The 15,544-nt window shown below is 38.7% G+C and overlaps 1 protein-coding gene across 5 annotated transcripts in view; it reads left to right on the top strand.

Moving 5' to 3' along the window:
• The window catches only part of ralgapa2 (Ral GTPase activating protein catalytic subunit alpha 2), a 515,740-nt gene that overhangs the window by 121,580 nt on the left and 378,616 nt on the right, over nucleotides 1–15,544 (top strand). For all 5 annotated transcript variants that reach the window (XM_078556382.1, XM_078556383.1, XM_078556384.1 and 2 more), the window contains exons 8-10: nucleotides 9,719–9,857; nucleotides 12,992–13,191; nucleotides 14,566–14,799. In XM_078556382.1, coding sequence (XP_078412508.1) covers nucleotides 9,719–9,857; nucleotides 12,992–13,191; nucleotides 14,566–14,799 — 573 coding nt within the window. The remainder of the gene's footprint in view (nucleotides 1–9,718; nucleotides 9,858–12,991; nucleotides 13,192–14,565; nucleotides 14,800–15,544) is intronic.

Raw genomic sequence — 15,544 nt, 5'->3', positions numbered from 1 at the left:
TTTTCAGATGAAACGTTCTAAGGAGTGTTCACCACCTCTGGTGGACTTAAAAGACCCCGTTACACTATTTCAGAAGAGCACGGGAGTTAGCCCAGTGTTACGGCCAATATTTATCCCTGAATCAACATCACTAAAACAGATTATCTGGTTGTTATCATATTGCTATTTGTGAGAGCTTGCTGTGTGTAAATTGCCTACCGTGTTTCCTGCATTGTAACAGTAACTATGAGCTGGATTGTAAGCTGAGGGCCCAGCGTAAATGTTAAGGGTGGCTCGCTCCGCTCTAATTTTCAGATGATGGCATATTAGTTAGTCTGAGACAGGTCTTCCACCACACTCCACCTCATTGGGCTGCTGGCCAAACTGTTATGATCATAGCCAGTGTTATTTGCTGAGCAAGCCAAATCCCAGCGGGAAACTTGTCTTACTTATCATAACCTTTTTTTGTAGTTTGAAAACAAGGGAAAGAACTACAGATCCCAGAAGCATAGAATCCCAGTAATACTTCTAGGATTTTAACATTAAAAGATTCATTAGGAAGAAGAAAAAAAATTAAGCACACAAGATTAAAGTTACACAACTAAAACAGTTTTACAAAACATCCCCCCAAAAAAACAATCCACTTGGTCAGAACATACAAGTAAACTACTTGGCAACACCTTACTTATAGATTTGAACTATAAAAATCCAGTAATATTACTCAAGACAAAAACTGCTATCACTTTAGTAAAAGGTATAACACACGACTTCTCACTCTCTTTCACTCTGCTGTGGAGATCCAAAACAAAGGTTCAGAAAGAGACTGCTTTCTCAAAACAAAGTCTTCTCTGGCTTGAAAACTTGATGGCTGCTTCAAATTCACAACTTTCACACCTTCTCCCAGCACAGATCTGGTCTCAGATCATCTCCCCCAAAACAGCCCCACAGCTTAGCTCAACATCTTTCCTAAAATATCCTTTTCCCCTTTCATCTTAGATTCCAGTGTTCTAAGCACCTCTTTGAACTCAACATTTCCAAATTAAAAATCTTTCATGTTTTCCTACTGCCTCCACTTTTGGGTCAAATAAAATTTAATAACCTTTCCTAGTTTACTTTTGAAACTTTTGCAAGTTGTAAAAGTCCTTTACTCCCTTTTGAAATTTAACAGATGAAAAGCCAAGTCTCTATCTCTTAATGCAAATTTATAAACTTAGCCTTTTTACTTGTAATTCTAACTTCACTATGGCCGCTCATTACAAATGCATGCATCTAGCACTTTCACCTTTCATCTTTCAGTTCCCACCGGCAAATTGTCTACGAACCTTTCCACAGTTTAGTTAAATAATTTACACGCACACAACCTTTTTACAGAATACCCCCATATTTTAAAAAATATTAAAGCAAAACATTCATCGTCACACCTCCCTCAATGGAAAAAAAATGAAACATCTTATTTCAAAAAGATGTTTCCATTTTCTCAAATCATTTTGTATTACTTACTATACTTATTTATGAAAAAAGCTATTACACTATGGACTACATGCATCAATCGTGAAAATATATACAAGTCTTTTGTAAGAAAAAAGTTCATTCCAGTCCATTCTCAATTTCCTAACATCCAAGTGTTATTGAATTTAAGCTCTTGACAACACATCTGCAATTAAATTCTCTCGTCCAGACACATGTATAATTTTTAAATTGAATGGTTGCGATAACAAACTCCACCAGTTCAGTCTGGAGTTCTTATCTCAAAACTTTTCCAAAAACTTTAAAGGATTGTGGTCGGTATATACAACTGTCTCTGATGAGTTGTTTGCAACATACGCTTCCAAATGCTTCAAAGCTAAGACCAAACTTAGTCTCTCTTCGTATAGTTGAATATTTCTTTGGATGAACATTCAGCTTCCCTGAGAAACCCCACTGGTTTCTCAGGATCCAGTTCATCTTCCTGTAGCAACACATCAACACCCACATCACTGGCGTCAACAGCTATTAAACTGCTTTGTGTAATCAGGTGCTGCTAGAACAGGTGTAGTGGTTAGTACAGCTTTCAAGCTATCAAATACAATCTGACACTCGTGTGTCCATTGGAATCTCCTGTTCTTTTCAATAATCTAGTCAGTGGAGCAACTACACTGCTGTAATTTGGCAGGAATTTCTGATAAAATCCACTCATGCCCAGAAATCTCAAAACTTCCCATTTTGCTGTAGGCATTGGGAACTCTACAATAGCTCTTACTTCCGCATCTCGTGGGGCCACTTGACCGTGTCCAACAGTGTTGTCTAAATATGTAACTTCTGCTTTCACAAATTCACTTTCAGCCAAATTTACAACCAAATTGACTTCCTGTAGTTGGTCAAACAGTATGTTTAAATGTCATAGGTGTTCCTCCCAATTTAGCCATCAATATAAACAGCACAATTACCCAGTCCTTCAATCACTTTGTTAGTCGCTATGTTGCTGGTGCATTTTTCATACCAGAAGGCATTACTTTGCAAGTCAATTTTTGTGATAAATGCTGACTGTCCCACTTTTTCAATGCATAGAACCATAGAAAAGTTATAGACAGAAGGAGGCCATTCGGCCCACCTTGTCCATGCCAGCCCTAGGATACCCAGGTGCCCTTTCTAATCCCACCTTCCTGCACCCGGCCCATAGCCCTGCAGTTTACAGCACTTAAGGTGCAGATCCAGGTACTTTTTTTAAAAGAGTTTAGAGTTTCTGCCTGTACCACCAACTTGGGCAGCGAATTCCAGACACACACTACCCTCTGCGTATACAATCCTCCAATTGTGGAATAGGATATGAATCTGCCTTTGTTATTGTGTTTACTTTGCGGTAACCAATACATAGTCTTGATGCTAAAACCAGATGGATCACAATTACAATAGGTGAACTCCAGTTACTGAGACTGGGCTCTATAATGTCATTTTGAAGCAAAATTCAATTTCTTTCCACACTTGAGTCAGTTTTACTGGATTTAATCTATATGGGTGTTGCCTTATTGAAACTGAATTCCTCCGCATCAACATCATGCAAAACCAAATTTGTCTTCCTGGTCTATTTCCACAAATTGCTTTGTGTGACTGCAACTGCTTTTGTAAATCACTTTGACAGTTTTCTGGAAGGTAACTTAATATCACATTTAGATTCTTAAGTACTTCCTCATTGTCCAATTTAATCAGAGGAAATTCAATTTCCAAACCCTTAATTTCTGTCTCTCTCCCCTCCGCCGCCTTACCACTACCAGTATCACCTGTTTAACCTCTCTGTCAAGCTATAACTGTTTTAAGTCTAGATCCTGCTGCTGTAACTCCACTAACTTCAATGAACTAAACAGCTCAGCCTCGTTCTTTCTAATCTCCTCTTCCTGAGTAATCTTTTCAAAGATTGATCCAGCCAACTAAGGTTCAACATCCTCCCCCTGTCTTTTAGATTCTTCCTTGTCCTGTTTAAACTTGTGTGCCTGTGACCTTGTCACCACACAATCTAGAAACAGCCCATGATGCTCTTTCTGTAAAACCTCTTGATTGCATCTCACCAGAGTTCTCTACTGCAGTAGGCATAGTCTATATTTGCAATCCAGCTATATCATTCCCTAGAACAAATTGAAACCCTGCAATGGGCAATTTCTCCACCACGCCCAACAATCACCTCTCCTGTTTTCAAATCACTTTTTAAGTTTACTTTATATAATGAAATAGGCTTGAACCCTCCATGAATTCCACTAACTAACACTTTCTCCTGCAATAACCTTTCTGGACAGCAGATGGAACTATCCCATAACATTAATGACTGGTTAGCCCCTGTATCTCTTAAGATCTGAACAGTTTTTCCTGCAGTTCCTGGAACACGGATATACTTTCCCTTCGCATATCAAGTCTTTAAACATCTCTATAAATTGCCCTTCAGAACTTCCTTGGGTAGGTTGTGAACATGTTCCCATCTCTCTGGTCAATACTGGCTCTTCCTTTTTCACCTGTAAAAAGGCCATTGGTCCGTCTTGCACTTGTGTGTCAGAGCCCACAGCACTTTTACTTAGAGCCGTTCTGAGTTCCTATCATTGCAATCGCTCTCCTGTTTAACTTCCAGCAATTTGATCTTGTATGTCCAGCTTTGTTAGAGTGGTAACATACTACTTTTCTACCTTCACTTCTGCCTTTTACCTTTCCATTTTTAATAGTCTGGCGTCCTTCAACTTGCCCCTTGTTATTAACACTTTTACCATCACTAGGTTTTCTATACCTCCAATTCCCTTGCTGAGCTCTATATGATCCCTATTCTATACTCTGTGAAATAGCATAAGAATTGGCTGAAACGGCAGCTTCCCTGAACTTTTTACTTTGTCTTTCATCAAAAATGTTTTGATAGTTACTGGAATACTACTTCTAAATTCTTCAACAATCATAATTTATCCTCCATTTTCAAAAGCCTTGTCTAACTTCAATGCCCTAAACCATTGATCCTAGAGAGTTTCTTTTTCTCTTGCAAACTCTACAAATGTCTGATTAGGTCACTTTTTACAGTCCTAAACTTCAAATGATAAGCTTCAGGGGCAAGCTCATAAGCAAGCTCTTTTAACTACCTCGTAGTCTGCAGATTGCTCCTCTGATAAGCTAGTATACAGATTCATTGCTGTACCTGACAAAACACTCTAACATTATAGCCTAAGTATCTCTTGGCCAATTCAATTTTATAGCAATCTTTTCAAATGAGGTGAAATATCTTTTGACTCCATCCTCTGTAAATTTAGGCACTAACCAAAAATTTTTAGTTAAATCAAATTCCTCAAAGGAATCAAAGCCACCATCTGAATCACTATCTCTCCCTTCCTCCTTTATTCTGAGTTTCACTTTAGACAATTCATTCTTTCTGGCTTCTTTCTCTCTCTGAAGTTCTCTGTTTCTTTTCTTCTCTCATTCCTCAATTGCTAACTTCTCTGTCTGCAGTTGAAGTTCAAGCTTTCGCATTTCTATTTCTTGAAATGTTTTCTTTTTCTTTTCTTGCTCCTCTTTCCCATTGAAGCTTTTTTATTTCTATTTATTTTAATCTGTCCTTTTCCCCCTCTTTCTAATTCAAGTTTTCTCTTTTTCTGCCAATTCAAGCCTTTTTGATTACATTTCTTTATCAAGTTCAAACTCCTGCCTTTCTCTGTTTCTTTCCATATCAAGCTGCTTTATTTGAAACTGAAGTCTTACTACCTCTAGCTGTGACACACACAAAGTTTAGATGTCTTCTCCTTTAACTTTAAATGCTGAGTCAGCACGTTAGCTATATCAGCCATTTGAAATTCCGCTTTTATTTCTACCTGCAATTCATCACTCAGCTGAGTTTTAATCAGAGATTTCAAATGCTCCACAGTCACATCTTCCACTCCCAGAAAAGTCTTAGCAATTGCCAAAGCCCTATTGCAGTCCAACCGCTTTAAAACCCCTCAACACAAAACTCCTGAGTTAAGTACTCTCCTTGTTCTTGTATCCTTTAGATTTACAAGTCCCAATTCAATCCAGGAATTTGAAACCCTCCAAGAGCCCCCAAAGTTGTTAAGGACACAGCCGATGTTATTTGCCTAGCAGAGGGAAGCGCCTTACTGATGATATCCTGTTTTTTTGTGTTTGGAAAGCCAGGGAAAGAACTACTGGTCCCAGAAGCATAGAATCCCAGTAGCATTTTTAGGATTTTAACATTAAAAGATTTATTAACAAGAAAAAAAATGAAGAACACAAGATTAAAGTTACACAATTAGAACAGTTTTGCAAAACATCCCCAAAAACCCCACTTGGTCAGAACACAAGTAAACAACTTGGCAATACCTTTATAGATTTGAGCTAAAAAACCCAGTAGTATTACCCAAGACAAAAACTGCTATCACTTTAGTAAAAGGCATACCACGCGACATCTCATTCTCTTTCACTCTGCTGTGGAATTCCAAAACAAAGGTTCAGAAAGAGACTGCTTTCTCAAAACAAAAACTTCTCTGGCTTGAAAACTTGATGGCTGCTTCAAATTCACCACTTTCACACCTTGTCCCAGCACAGATCTGGTCTCGGGATATCTCCCTTATACAGCCACACATCAACATCTTGCCTTAAATATCCTTTTCCCCTTTCAAATTAGATTCCATTGTCCTAAGTACCTCAAAATCTTTCATGTTTTCCTGTTGCCTCCACTTCCGGGTCAAATAAAATTTAATAACCTTCCCTTGTTTACTTATGAAACCTTTGCAAGTTGTAAAAGACCCTAACTCCCCTTTGAAATTTAACAGCTGGAAAGCCAAGTCCCTATCTGTCTTGTAATGCAAATTTCTAAACCTAACCGATTTACTTGTAATTCCAACTTCACCATGGCCTCGCATTACAAATGTGTGCATCTAGCTCCTTTACCTTTCATCTCCCAGTCCCCACAAACCGCCTTCACTAACCTTCCCCCCAGCTTAATTAAATCATTTACTTACACACACACACACACACACACACAAACAGCCTTCTTTACAGAATATCGCCATATTCCCAAAAATATTTAAAAGAAAAAAAATCCATCTTCACAAATCAGAGGCAGCAGTTCTGCACCACACCAGGATTGGTGGCTGCTGCCGGTAGTTCAGGAAGCCCAGGAGGAAGAGGAACCATGGATACCCTGATACCCAGCTAAGTCTGGGATCTTGCTGGGCTGGGTTGGCAGACCTCTGTCAGGGGTGGGAGGCATGTTGGAGAGGTGATGGGGGAATAGATGCAGGGTGGCAAAACTCTGAGGGTTGGGGAGTGGGGTGACCAATCTCTGATTGGTGCAAGGGACTGAGAAGGAGGCGCAACAACATTACCCCTCCCCCCACTCGTCAATATGTTGGGTGCAGGCCTTTCTTGCCTCTATTAAAAGGGAGTGGTGGTGGGACAAGGCCCTTAATTTGGCATTAATTGTCCACTTAAGCGCCTCAACTGGGCCACGGCTGGGCAGCCGCCCAACGCCTCCTGTGCCACTTGTAAAAATGCGGTGGGGCAGGTGGGCCGATGGCAGATACGTTGCCAATGGCACAGCACTCTAATTTACCAGCCCGTCTGCCTGTTTTCCTGCCCACTGTAAAATTCAGCTCTACACTAAAGGTTGACTGTAAAGTGCTTTGGGCATCTTGAGGTTGGGGAATTGCTATATAAATGCAAGACTTTTTCTTTTTAAATGTACTTTGAAATATGTGGAAAGAATATTTAGTACGTCTGCTGCTTCTGGAAATGGATGCCTGAGAGAATTTTTAAAATTGTTATCCCAGTCTTCTCTTTTCCACTCTTCAAGGTGCTGACCCTTGGCGGGAAACAGTTCCAAAGGCACTGACAGCGCTCCTGTATCTCACTCACATCAAATTTATGCGAGCAAGTGTTGATAAAATATACGACTGTTGAAGCTATCACAGCCGTGGCCTTTATCATTGTCCACATATAAGCACTTTCCAGTAAAAGATACTGAATGGCGATCAGAAGCTGTAACGTTTTTTTTTATTTAGTATTTTTTATTTTTGCTTTCCTGCCCTGAGGTTGTAACACACTTTTATAAAATGACTTTCAAGTCCTCTGTTATTCCAAAGCGCTTCGCAACCAAATTTTTAAAAAATGTATAGTCACTGTCGTTATTTTGACAGGCATAGCACCACTTTGCAAATAGCAAGGTCCTACAAGCAGTAAATGAGTCAAATAACTAGTTAACCTGTGTTTTTTGTGGTGAATGCAGAGCGAAGTATTGCTCAACACAAAAAGAGAGCTCCCGGTCTTGCTATGAATAGCCCCATGAGATCTTTCACCTCCACCTGACCTTGAATAACGTCACAAAATACAAAACGTCACCTCTCTCAGCTGCTACTATATAGGTTCAATGGGAACAGTCATAACATCCATTTAGAGGAAAATACAGACAATTTACTAGAAAACCCTTTTGACAACATGGTTGTAATGTTATATAATATTGGAGTAATATGCCTTTAATTCACATTCAAAGAGCAATGTTTTGTATCAGTCTTGTAAATGTATATGCATCATTTTTTTGATTCCTTCCCACCTTTCTTGCCCTTCACAAAATTTGTCCTGTGCGTAAATCAGTTCCATTGAAAATACATTGATAATGTATCAATCTCTTGGCAATATAATATGCTTTTGTTCTTCACTGCATGATACAAACCAGGAAGCTTCCCCCTTGATACTGGAAAGTAGGAATTCCTAACCTGCTCAATGACAGTGAATAAATTCTGAATGGTACTTCTGGATGTTAAGTATCCTAAAGGAAATGATTCTTCTGGAATCATTGCTCCCTTCCAATCCTAGCAGCTGATAATTACGGATCATTTCCCCTTGATTAAAGAACTGCTGTAATTTACAATCAAGAGTGAGGCATTTGTTGTATGGTGTAAATTGATAAACCAGAGTGGCATGTTGGATGAAAAATGGTGCATTTGGAAAAATATCAAGGACATTATATGATTCATGCAAAAGCAAATGAGCCCCAAAAAATCCAAGACTGATATGGCGTACTTTTGCCCGAATTGGAACTGGGGAAAATCAGAACGGCTAGAAACTAAGCAAGAACTTGAATATTCTGTACCCTGACCATGCAACAAACATCTTGGGAAGGACTTGTGGGGTAGAGTCTCTTCTAACCCTTTACAGGGCAGTAATTTAGTGAGCGGCAGGGCTGGGGAGTTCTCATGTCACAGCATCTCAGACGAGTCTGGTGTATCGCCAGTGGAGGTATGGCTGTTTAGACTGATCAGGTGGACGTTGGGACTCCAAGAAGCTTGATGGCAGATTTTGGTTTAAATTTTTAAAATGGCCCTCCCTTGTAAGGGAGGCTACGGTTCCTTCCGAGGTGGGAGAGAACATTAATAGCAGTGATGAACTTTTCAGAGTTTGTTTATATGACAGATTCCCTAGATGATGACGATCCAGCAGCTTGGGTGTATGTTATTTGGGGACAAATGAGGGAATTTTGCCCCATGTCACTGGGGTGAGTGATGGTGATTCCTGGCAAGCGCACACCCACCATAAATGCTGAATCACTCACCTGTTGATTTTCAAAGCTGGTATCTGCACAGAGTTTTAAATTTTTAATTAAAGTTCATTTTAGATTGTGCAATATAATACTGCTGAGTGTAATGAAAATTGTAAATGAAGGAAAAGAGTTACAGAGATGCCAATATGTTTTATTTTATTTTAATGTGTTCCATGCATTGTTGGGTTGTTGCAAAGCCTACTGAACTATTGAAGTGAAAGTGAAAGCAGCTGTAGTCCCGGAGGACCATGGCTGCTCTCTCATTAAAGAGACAACTGGTGGTGAGTTTAACCTGAGGGTCCCCACACCTCAGACAAGGGGCAAGGTTGAGAATGGATGACTTCAGCCGGTATGGGAACTGAAGCTGCGTTTTTGGTGTCACCGTGCATCACAAACCAGCTGCCCAGCCAACTGAACCTTAATGGAGATTCAAGAATCACCACATTCACATTAACAGTCTTAAACTGAGAATCACTGATGGAAGCTAAGTTTCTTTTCACAAGAAGAATATAAGGGGATTTGGTAGTCTTGGCTATTCTCACAGATTGACTTCTTAACTGGATCTAGAAAGGGAGAAGAGACTAGCTGGAAGAATGAAATATGTTTTGTATTTGAATATGCATTTCACACAACATTATTTTGAATACTTATAATTTTTTGAATTGTCTAGTGTCATTCCTTAACTAATGTTCTGCTTCTAATTTGAAGGCTGCAAGCTTAGAGTGGAAGAATAAAGAGAAACAAGAAAGTGGCTTTAAGTTTCTTTTTGCCTTGTTTAAGAAGTTCTACCTTTCGCATTTATTTCCATCCTTTACAAAATTTACCAACCTTTACAATCCTGTACTTGGTGAGTAAAGCAATGCATTAGAAACTGGTATTAAGTACTGGAATTGATCATGTTTTAAATTGTTTGATGGCTTATTCCTGTACGTCTAGTCAAATTTAGACAGATTATGCACAAAGAAGTGCAGGATTTAAATCCAAAACTAACCATGCAAAGCAGTAAATGTCACTAGCTTTTATTGCTGAATAGTTGGCCAAATATTACTCCTGGACTTTGTCCCCATCTCCTTATTGAGTCTATTCATGTCATGCATGCCTTTTGGGGCTGAATCTTGTGTTTAGTATTGAAAATGCCATGTTTATTTCTGTTGGTTATGACCAGGTGAGAAGAGGTGAACTGGCTCCCCTGTATTCAACCTCCTCAGTTGGTCACAACAAAGGTTTAAGTTTCATTTTTATGAGGATATGCCTTTTCCGAATCCAAATGCACTTAACTATTTACGCTGTGAGCAATAAGGAGCCAATAAACAAGGTTTTCTTGAGCCAAAGAGCAAATTTATTAACTCCTAAACCTGAGGAAAAATAATAAAAACACGACGCCAAGCATTTGGCTCTCATACAATCATGAGGGCATGCGCACTTGGGAGGTATCAGAAATAAGGGGTGTTAGAGTCCAGTAAAAAAATGGTAAAAGAATATACAGTTAAGGGACCTTTGATTATCCTTGAACCGTAGGTTTTAAACACTGCGGCCGATTTAGGCTGGCTGGTTTCTTGGATGCAGTCAGATGTAAAAGCCGTTGCAATTATTACGAGATCTTGGTTCTAGTATTCTGGTAGAGTTGGCTTCTTGAACCGGGTGACATGTTTACTCCAAAAGAGAGAGAGGGAGAGAGTGAGCAGCCCTCGGCTTGTTTCCTCTGCCGAAGGCTTTCTGGGCACCACCTGTATCACTTACAATCTCTATCCAGTGGCTGGCAGTCTTGACTTGAAACACTTCACCCATAGTGGTTTTGGGTGGGTCTGTCTGTGGCAGCCATTGTTTTAATATCCAGTACTTTGCATTTTTAATGTCTCTTCCTGAGACAGTTGGTAGTTTTGATTGGTGTCCAGGTTATAGGAAATGTCTCTCTTCATACTCCCCTGTGGGTGAGTTGTTGGTTTCTTACCTCCACCTTGGGATGTGGCCTTACATTTTTTAAGCAGTTTGCTCTGTCTCAGTTCAAATTGTAAAAGTTCCAGTCAGTTGAAAGTTGAAAATCATATTTTCAAAAATGGAGGGGCATCACGTCTTAACAGATTGTTTTCTACCACTAACTCCATCCCTCCCACAAGCAACAGCCTGAGGCTGAAACAGATTGTTAGCAAAATTGGTGGCATATTTGAACCAGAGATGAGCTTCGGACCACATATCCACACTGTCAGTAAAACATCTTTAGTTACACCACCTAACATCGCTTGACCCCCTCCTTGCCTCTGCTCATTCCCTGCCCGGCCTCCCATGTTCTATCCTCCGTAGGTCTTAGGGTCATCTAAAACACTGCAGCAGCTGTCCTGTTCTCCCATCACCATTGTGCTTGCTGACCTACATTGACTCCTGGTTAAGCAACAGGTTGGTTTTAAAAGTCTCTTCGTCGTTTTCAAATCTCTTCATGGCCTTGTCCACCCTATCACTGTAATCTCCATTCCTTCAACTCTGAGGTATCAGCACTCCTCCAATTCTGCCCTCTTGCGCATCCCGAATTTTAATTGCTGCACCTTTGGTGGATGTGCCTTCACTGCTAATGCCCAGCCTGTGAAATTTCCTCATTGCACCCCTCTTCCTCTTTTTCCTTTTGTTAAAGCCCATCTCTCTCTGACTAAGTTTTTGATATCTGCCCTACCTAATATCTCCTTTTTTTCCCTCAATGTCAAATTTTGTTTGATAGCGCTCCTTTGAAGTGCCTTGAGAAGTTTTACTATGTTAGAGATGAGGCGTTGTTGGAGCAAAATTTAAAATTATTATGGATACTAAACATGAGAGGATTGATTTTGGAAGAACAAAGTAATTTTAAAAAATCAAGTCAGACGAAAGAAAACTTGTAAGCTCCAAAGTTGTAACAAATCTTGAAATAAAATTGTCCAGAAAACTGATTCCATGTTTTATGTAAGTAAAATATGTATAGTATTGTGAGATGGCAAAATTATCATAAAAGTATTTATATATGACCTTCAGAAACTGAAATTTCTACTGTCATTGATGCCATTTCGATCTTTTTTTAAATTAACTTCAAACAATGCCTAGGAAGCTGAGAGATGTTTCTGATCTCCTCTGTGGCTGTCTAGAAAGTTAGGGATTGGAGGTGAACTGCTTTGCTCCAGAGAGATGGAAAGTGGTGGAGAATTGGAGAATGATGAATTTTGACTGTAGAATGACATTGAGAGTTTGAAAAGAACATGTCACTGTGTGCTGTATTTCTTGGAGATCATATATAGCATAGGGTGGCATGCATTTGAAGCGAAAATAAAATGAAAATGTTTTTTTTAAACGTAAGCCTTTCATCTATGTTATTTTAGGAAAATTTGAGCCCCCAGAGTTCCATAAAGACCCCCTTACTGTCTCAATAATCTAGACAGAGGTTTCATTGTTGTAAAAAAAAACTTGCATAGCTGGGTTAATACATAAAAATATAACTTGAGAAGGGAGGGTTTATGACAAGTGAGCATGCATACTTCATTTTTTTTTCCTTAATAGTTCAGTAGTAGTTTCTGGTTTCAGATATGCATGGAGCTTACTCCACTCCCATGCCATCAAGGATATCACGTAAATTAAATAAAACAAACTCCCATCAGAATCTATTTCAGTAAATAGATGTACTAATGGTGTACTTATACTGATATAATATTGAAACTTTTAAAAATATTTTTTATTATTCGCAACATAGTTGATTCAATTTTCAAGACTTATGTGGTGGCTGATTTGATTGTTGAAGTTCAGCATAGGTTAAACTTTTGTTACAAGTAGAGTCAAACTAATTCACTGGTTAGAAAACTGATTTTTGAAACAAATATTGTATGGTTCAGGTAGTGAATTGTCTCAACAGCTAGAGGACAGGACGTGTTATTGAAACTAAGAAAAAATGCTTTGTTTTATTTTTATCAGTTAAAACTTGATAAAGGTGGAAGGTTCAGAAATATACTTTTTATTTATTCTTCCCAGAAATTCCTCAGATGAGGCCAAAGCCACTATATGTTAATATAACACGAAACAATGAAAGCATGTACAGTACAAGGGACCAGTACTTGGCAGCTCGGGTGGCATTTATTAACTGGCTTGTGACCTTCTTTCTGGAAAAGAAATGCACTGCCACAAGCCAAAACACTAAGAATGGTGGAGAAATGCTACCTAAAATTATCCAGGTATGTTTGAATATTTTGATAACTTAGGTCTTACAGATTACTATATTTCTAACACTCGATTCATCAGTTTTATACTTCCACTACTTGATTGCCCATAGCAATGTATGTGGTGAGTGAAAACCAAAGGTATGATGTTGTTTCTGACTGTCCTGCGACAACCGGGTTGGCGGGCAGTTAAAATTGCCTGGGGACTTACCCTGCCTACATTCTGATCCATTCTTACTGTCAAGTATTTTAATCTGATTTTCTGATAAAGTGGCATGGATGCCTGCCTGAAGTTGACAGGGGCCTTTAAATATGAGCATTTTTAGCTGACGGCCTGAGCCACCAAGGTGAGACATCAGAAAGAGGAACTGGGGATGAATAAAGCCAAACAGGTAAGTTTACTTTTACTTGTGTGACCAGAAGGAGCAGAATTGCTTCTCCAAGTTCCATAAGGAAAGGTTGGGCTTTCCCTGACTCGGGCCTTCCTTCTTCCAAAATTGGAGACTTGGCCAAATATGAGACTCTTTCCAACTAATTGAAATGAACAACAAAGCAAATAAAAGTTTTGGCATTTGAATTTTGTTACATCATTTGAGCGCTTGATGGGGTTTAAAGAGCTATTACTTTGATGCAAATGTAATGTTTTCTTTTTCTTAAATCTATTTTTCAATGTAATTTTTAAAATGGCTTATTTTTGTACCATAAATTATTTGGGAATCAATTCCATAATTCAGCCAGATCTGCTAGAATGTATGACGTATTGGTAAGCATTTTACAAACATTTTATCATCTGCATAGGAAATAGTCAGTGCCAAACCTTTAAGTTGGCAGAAGTTCACTAATATCATTATGACATCAGCTAAGTAAAGAAGTGCATTTTATTTATTTAGGAGCACTCATCTTTGCAAAATTAGATTTGTTCCTAAACCTAAGGGATACCCACTACCAAGTATCTCTGGCAGTAAATGGCTTCAGAGCGGGGTGAGAATTTTAGTTACATTAGTACTTTAAATTGAGAATTATACAAATTAGTTGAATCCTAAAATTCACAGTTGGTTGTTGTTGGTTTCTTAGCAAATGGTTAAAATGTATTTCTGATTGTTAAACTTGCAAGCAGGAGAATCAAGTTCACAGTCCAATCTGAAATTGCATTCATGTTTGAGCCTTCCTTTGAGAATGAGTTTCGTTAGTTTCTTCTGTCTGATTGAAGGAGCTAAAAGATGCTGTAATGTGACCTTTCTGTTTCATTTGAGAATACTTCATATGGATTTGCTACACTGATTTTGTATGGGGCACTACCAATTGATAGAAAGTTCTGACTTCCCATTTGAGGAGAATAGGGGGAAAAATTCTTACATTAAACTTTTTTTGATTTTCTTGTTGGTTAAGCACTCAGCAACTGCAAACCCATCAGCTCAGGAGAAAGCCATTGAATTGGAAACAAATGGGCCCTCAGAACAGGATCGATCTCACTCCAACAGCAGTACTTTATCTGAAAGAAGACTCAGTACCTCCAGCCTCTGCAGCATTGAAGAAGAGCATCAGCCGGTCTATGAGATGGTTCAGAGAGTGCTACTTTCCTCTCAAGCTAATGTGAATTTTATCAATGAAGTGTTTCACCAGGTTAGTGGGAGTGTTTGATAATTACTGAAAAAAATTTCAGATTTGCTGTATTTTATGCCGTCCTCCTGTGCACGATACAAGCTACTGTTTCTGCTTTCAAAGCATTAAATATAATAAAGGATGATGTAGTCATAGACAATCAGGCTGCCAAACCTTTTCTGTCATGGTGTTTTTGATGTGTTTCAATAGCACATCAGCCAGACAGGCATTAACTTGAAAACTCTCCTGTAAGTGTTTAAATAAAGGCCACTGTTCAAATAGATTGTGACAAACTGATTGCACTTACTTCTAACTGAGATTAGAATTTTTGATGCATTGATTGTGTAGAAAAACGCTTTTCCACTAATACAATACTGCAATGCAGCTTTAGTTATTTTTCTTGAGCTATTAAATACTCACTATACAAGGTAAAAAGCGGTTACAAGTTTTGGAAGTAAACTGTTTTATCCAACCATGAAATCTAACAAATAAATGATCCTGTTAGGCACTGATAACTCATTTTGCCATATCCTTTATTTATTATGTCACAGTGAGAGATCTAGCATCAGGGCAGTGGTCATTTAACTCCATAAAGTGAATTAACCACCTTCACTTAAAAGTTGTTCAATACAAAAAACTGATTAAGTATCAATTTAATGATGCCTCAACTATGAATAAAGAAGACTTCCATTTATATCGCACCTTTTGCAACCTGAGGGCATGGCAAAGTGCTTTACAACCAGTGGCCGATTTTTTGAAGTGTAAT

Source organism: Cetorhinus maximus, chromosome 14 (assembly GCF_964194155.1).
Source record: "Cetorhinus maximus chromosome 14, sCetMax3.hap1.1, whole genome shotgun sequence".
NCBI classification, from domain to species: domain Eukaryota; kingdom Metazoa; phylum Chordata; class Chondrichthyes; order Lamniformes; family Cetorhinidae; genus Cetorhinus; species Cetorhinus maximus.
This window is presented reverse-complemented; position numbering and strand designations above follow the sequence as displayed.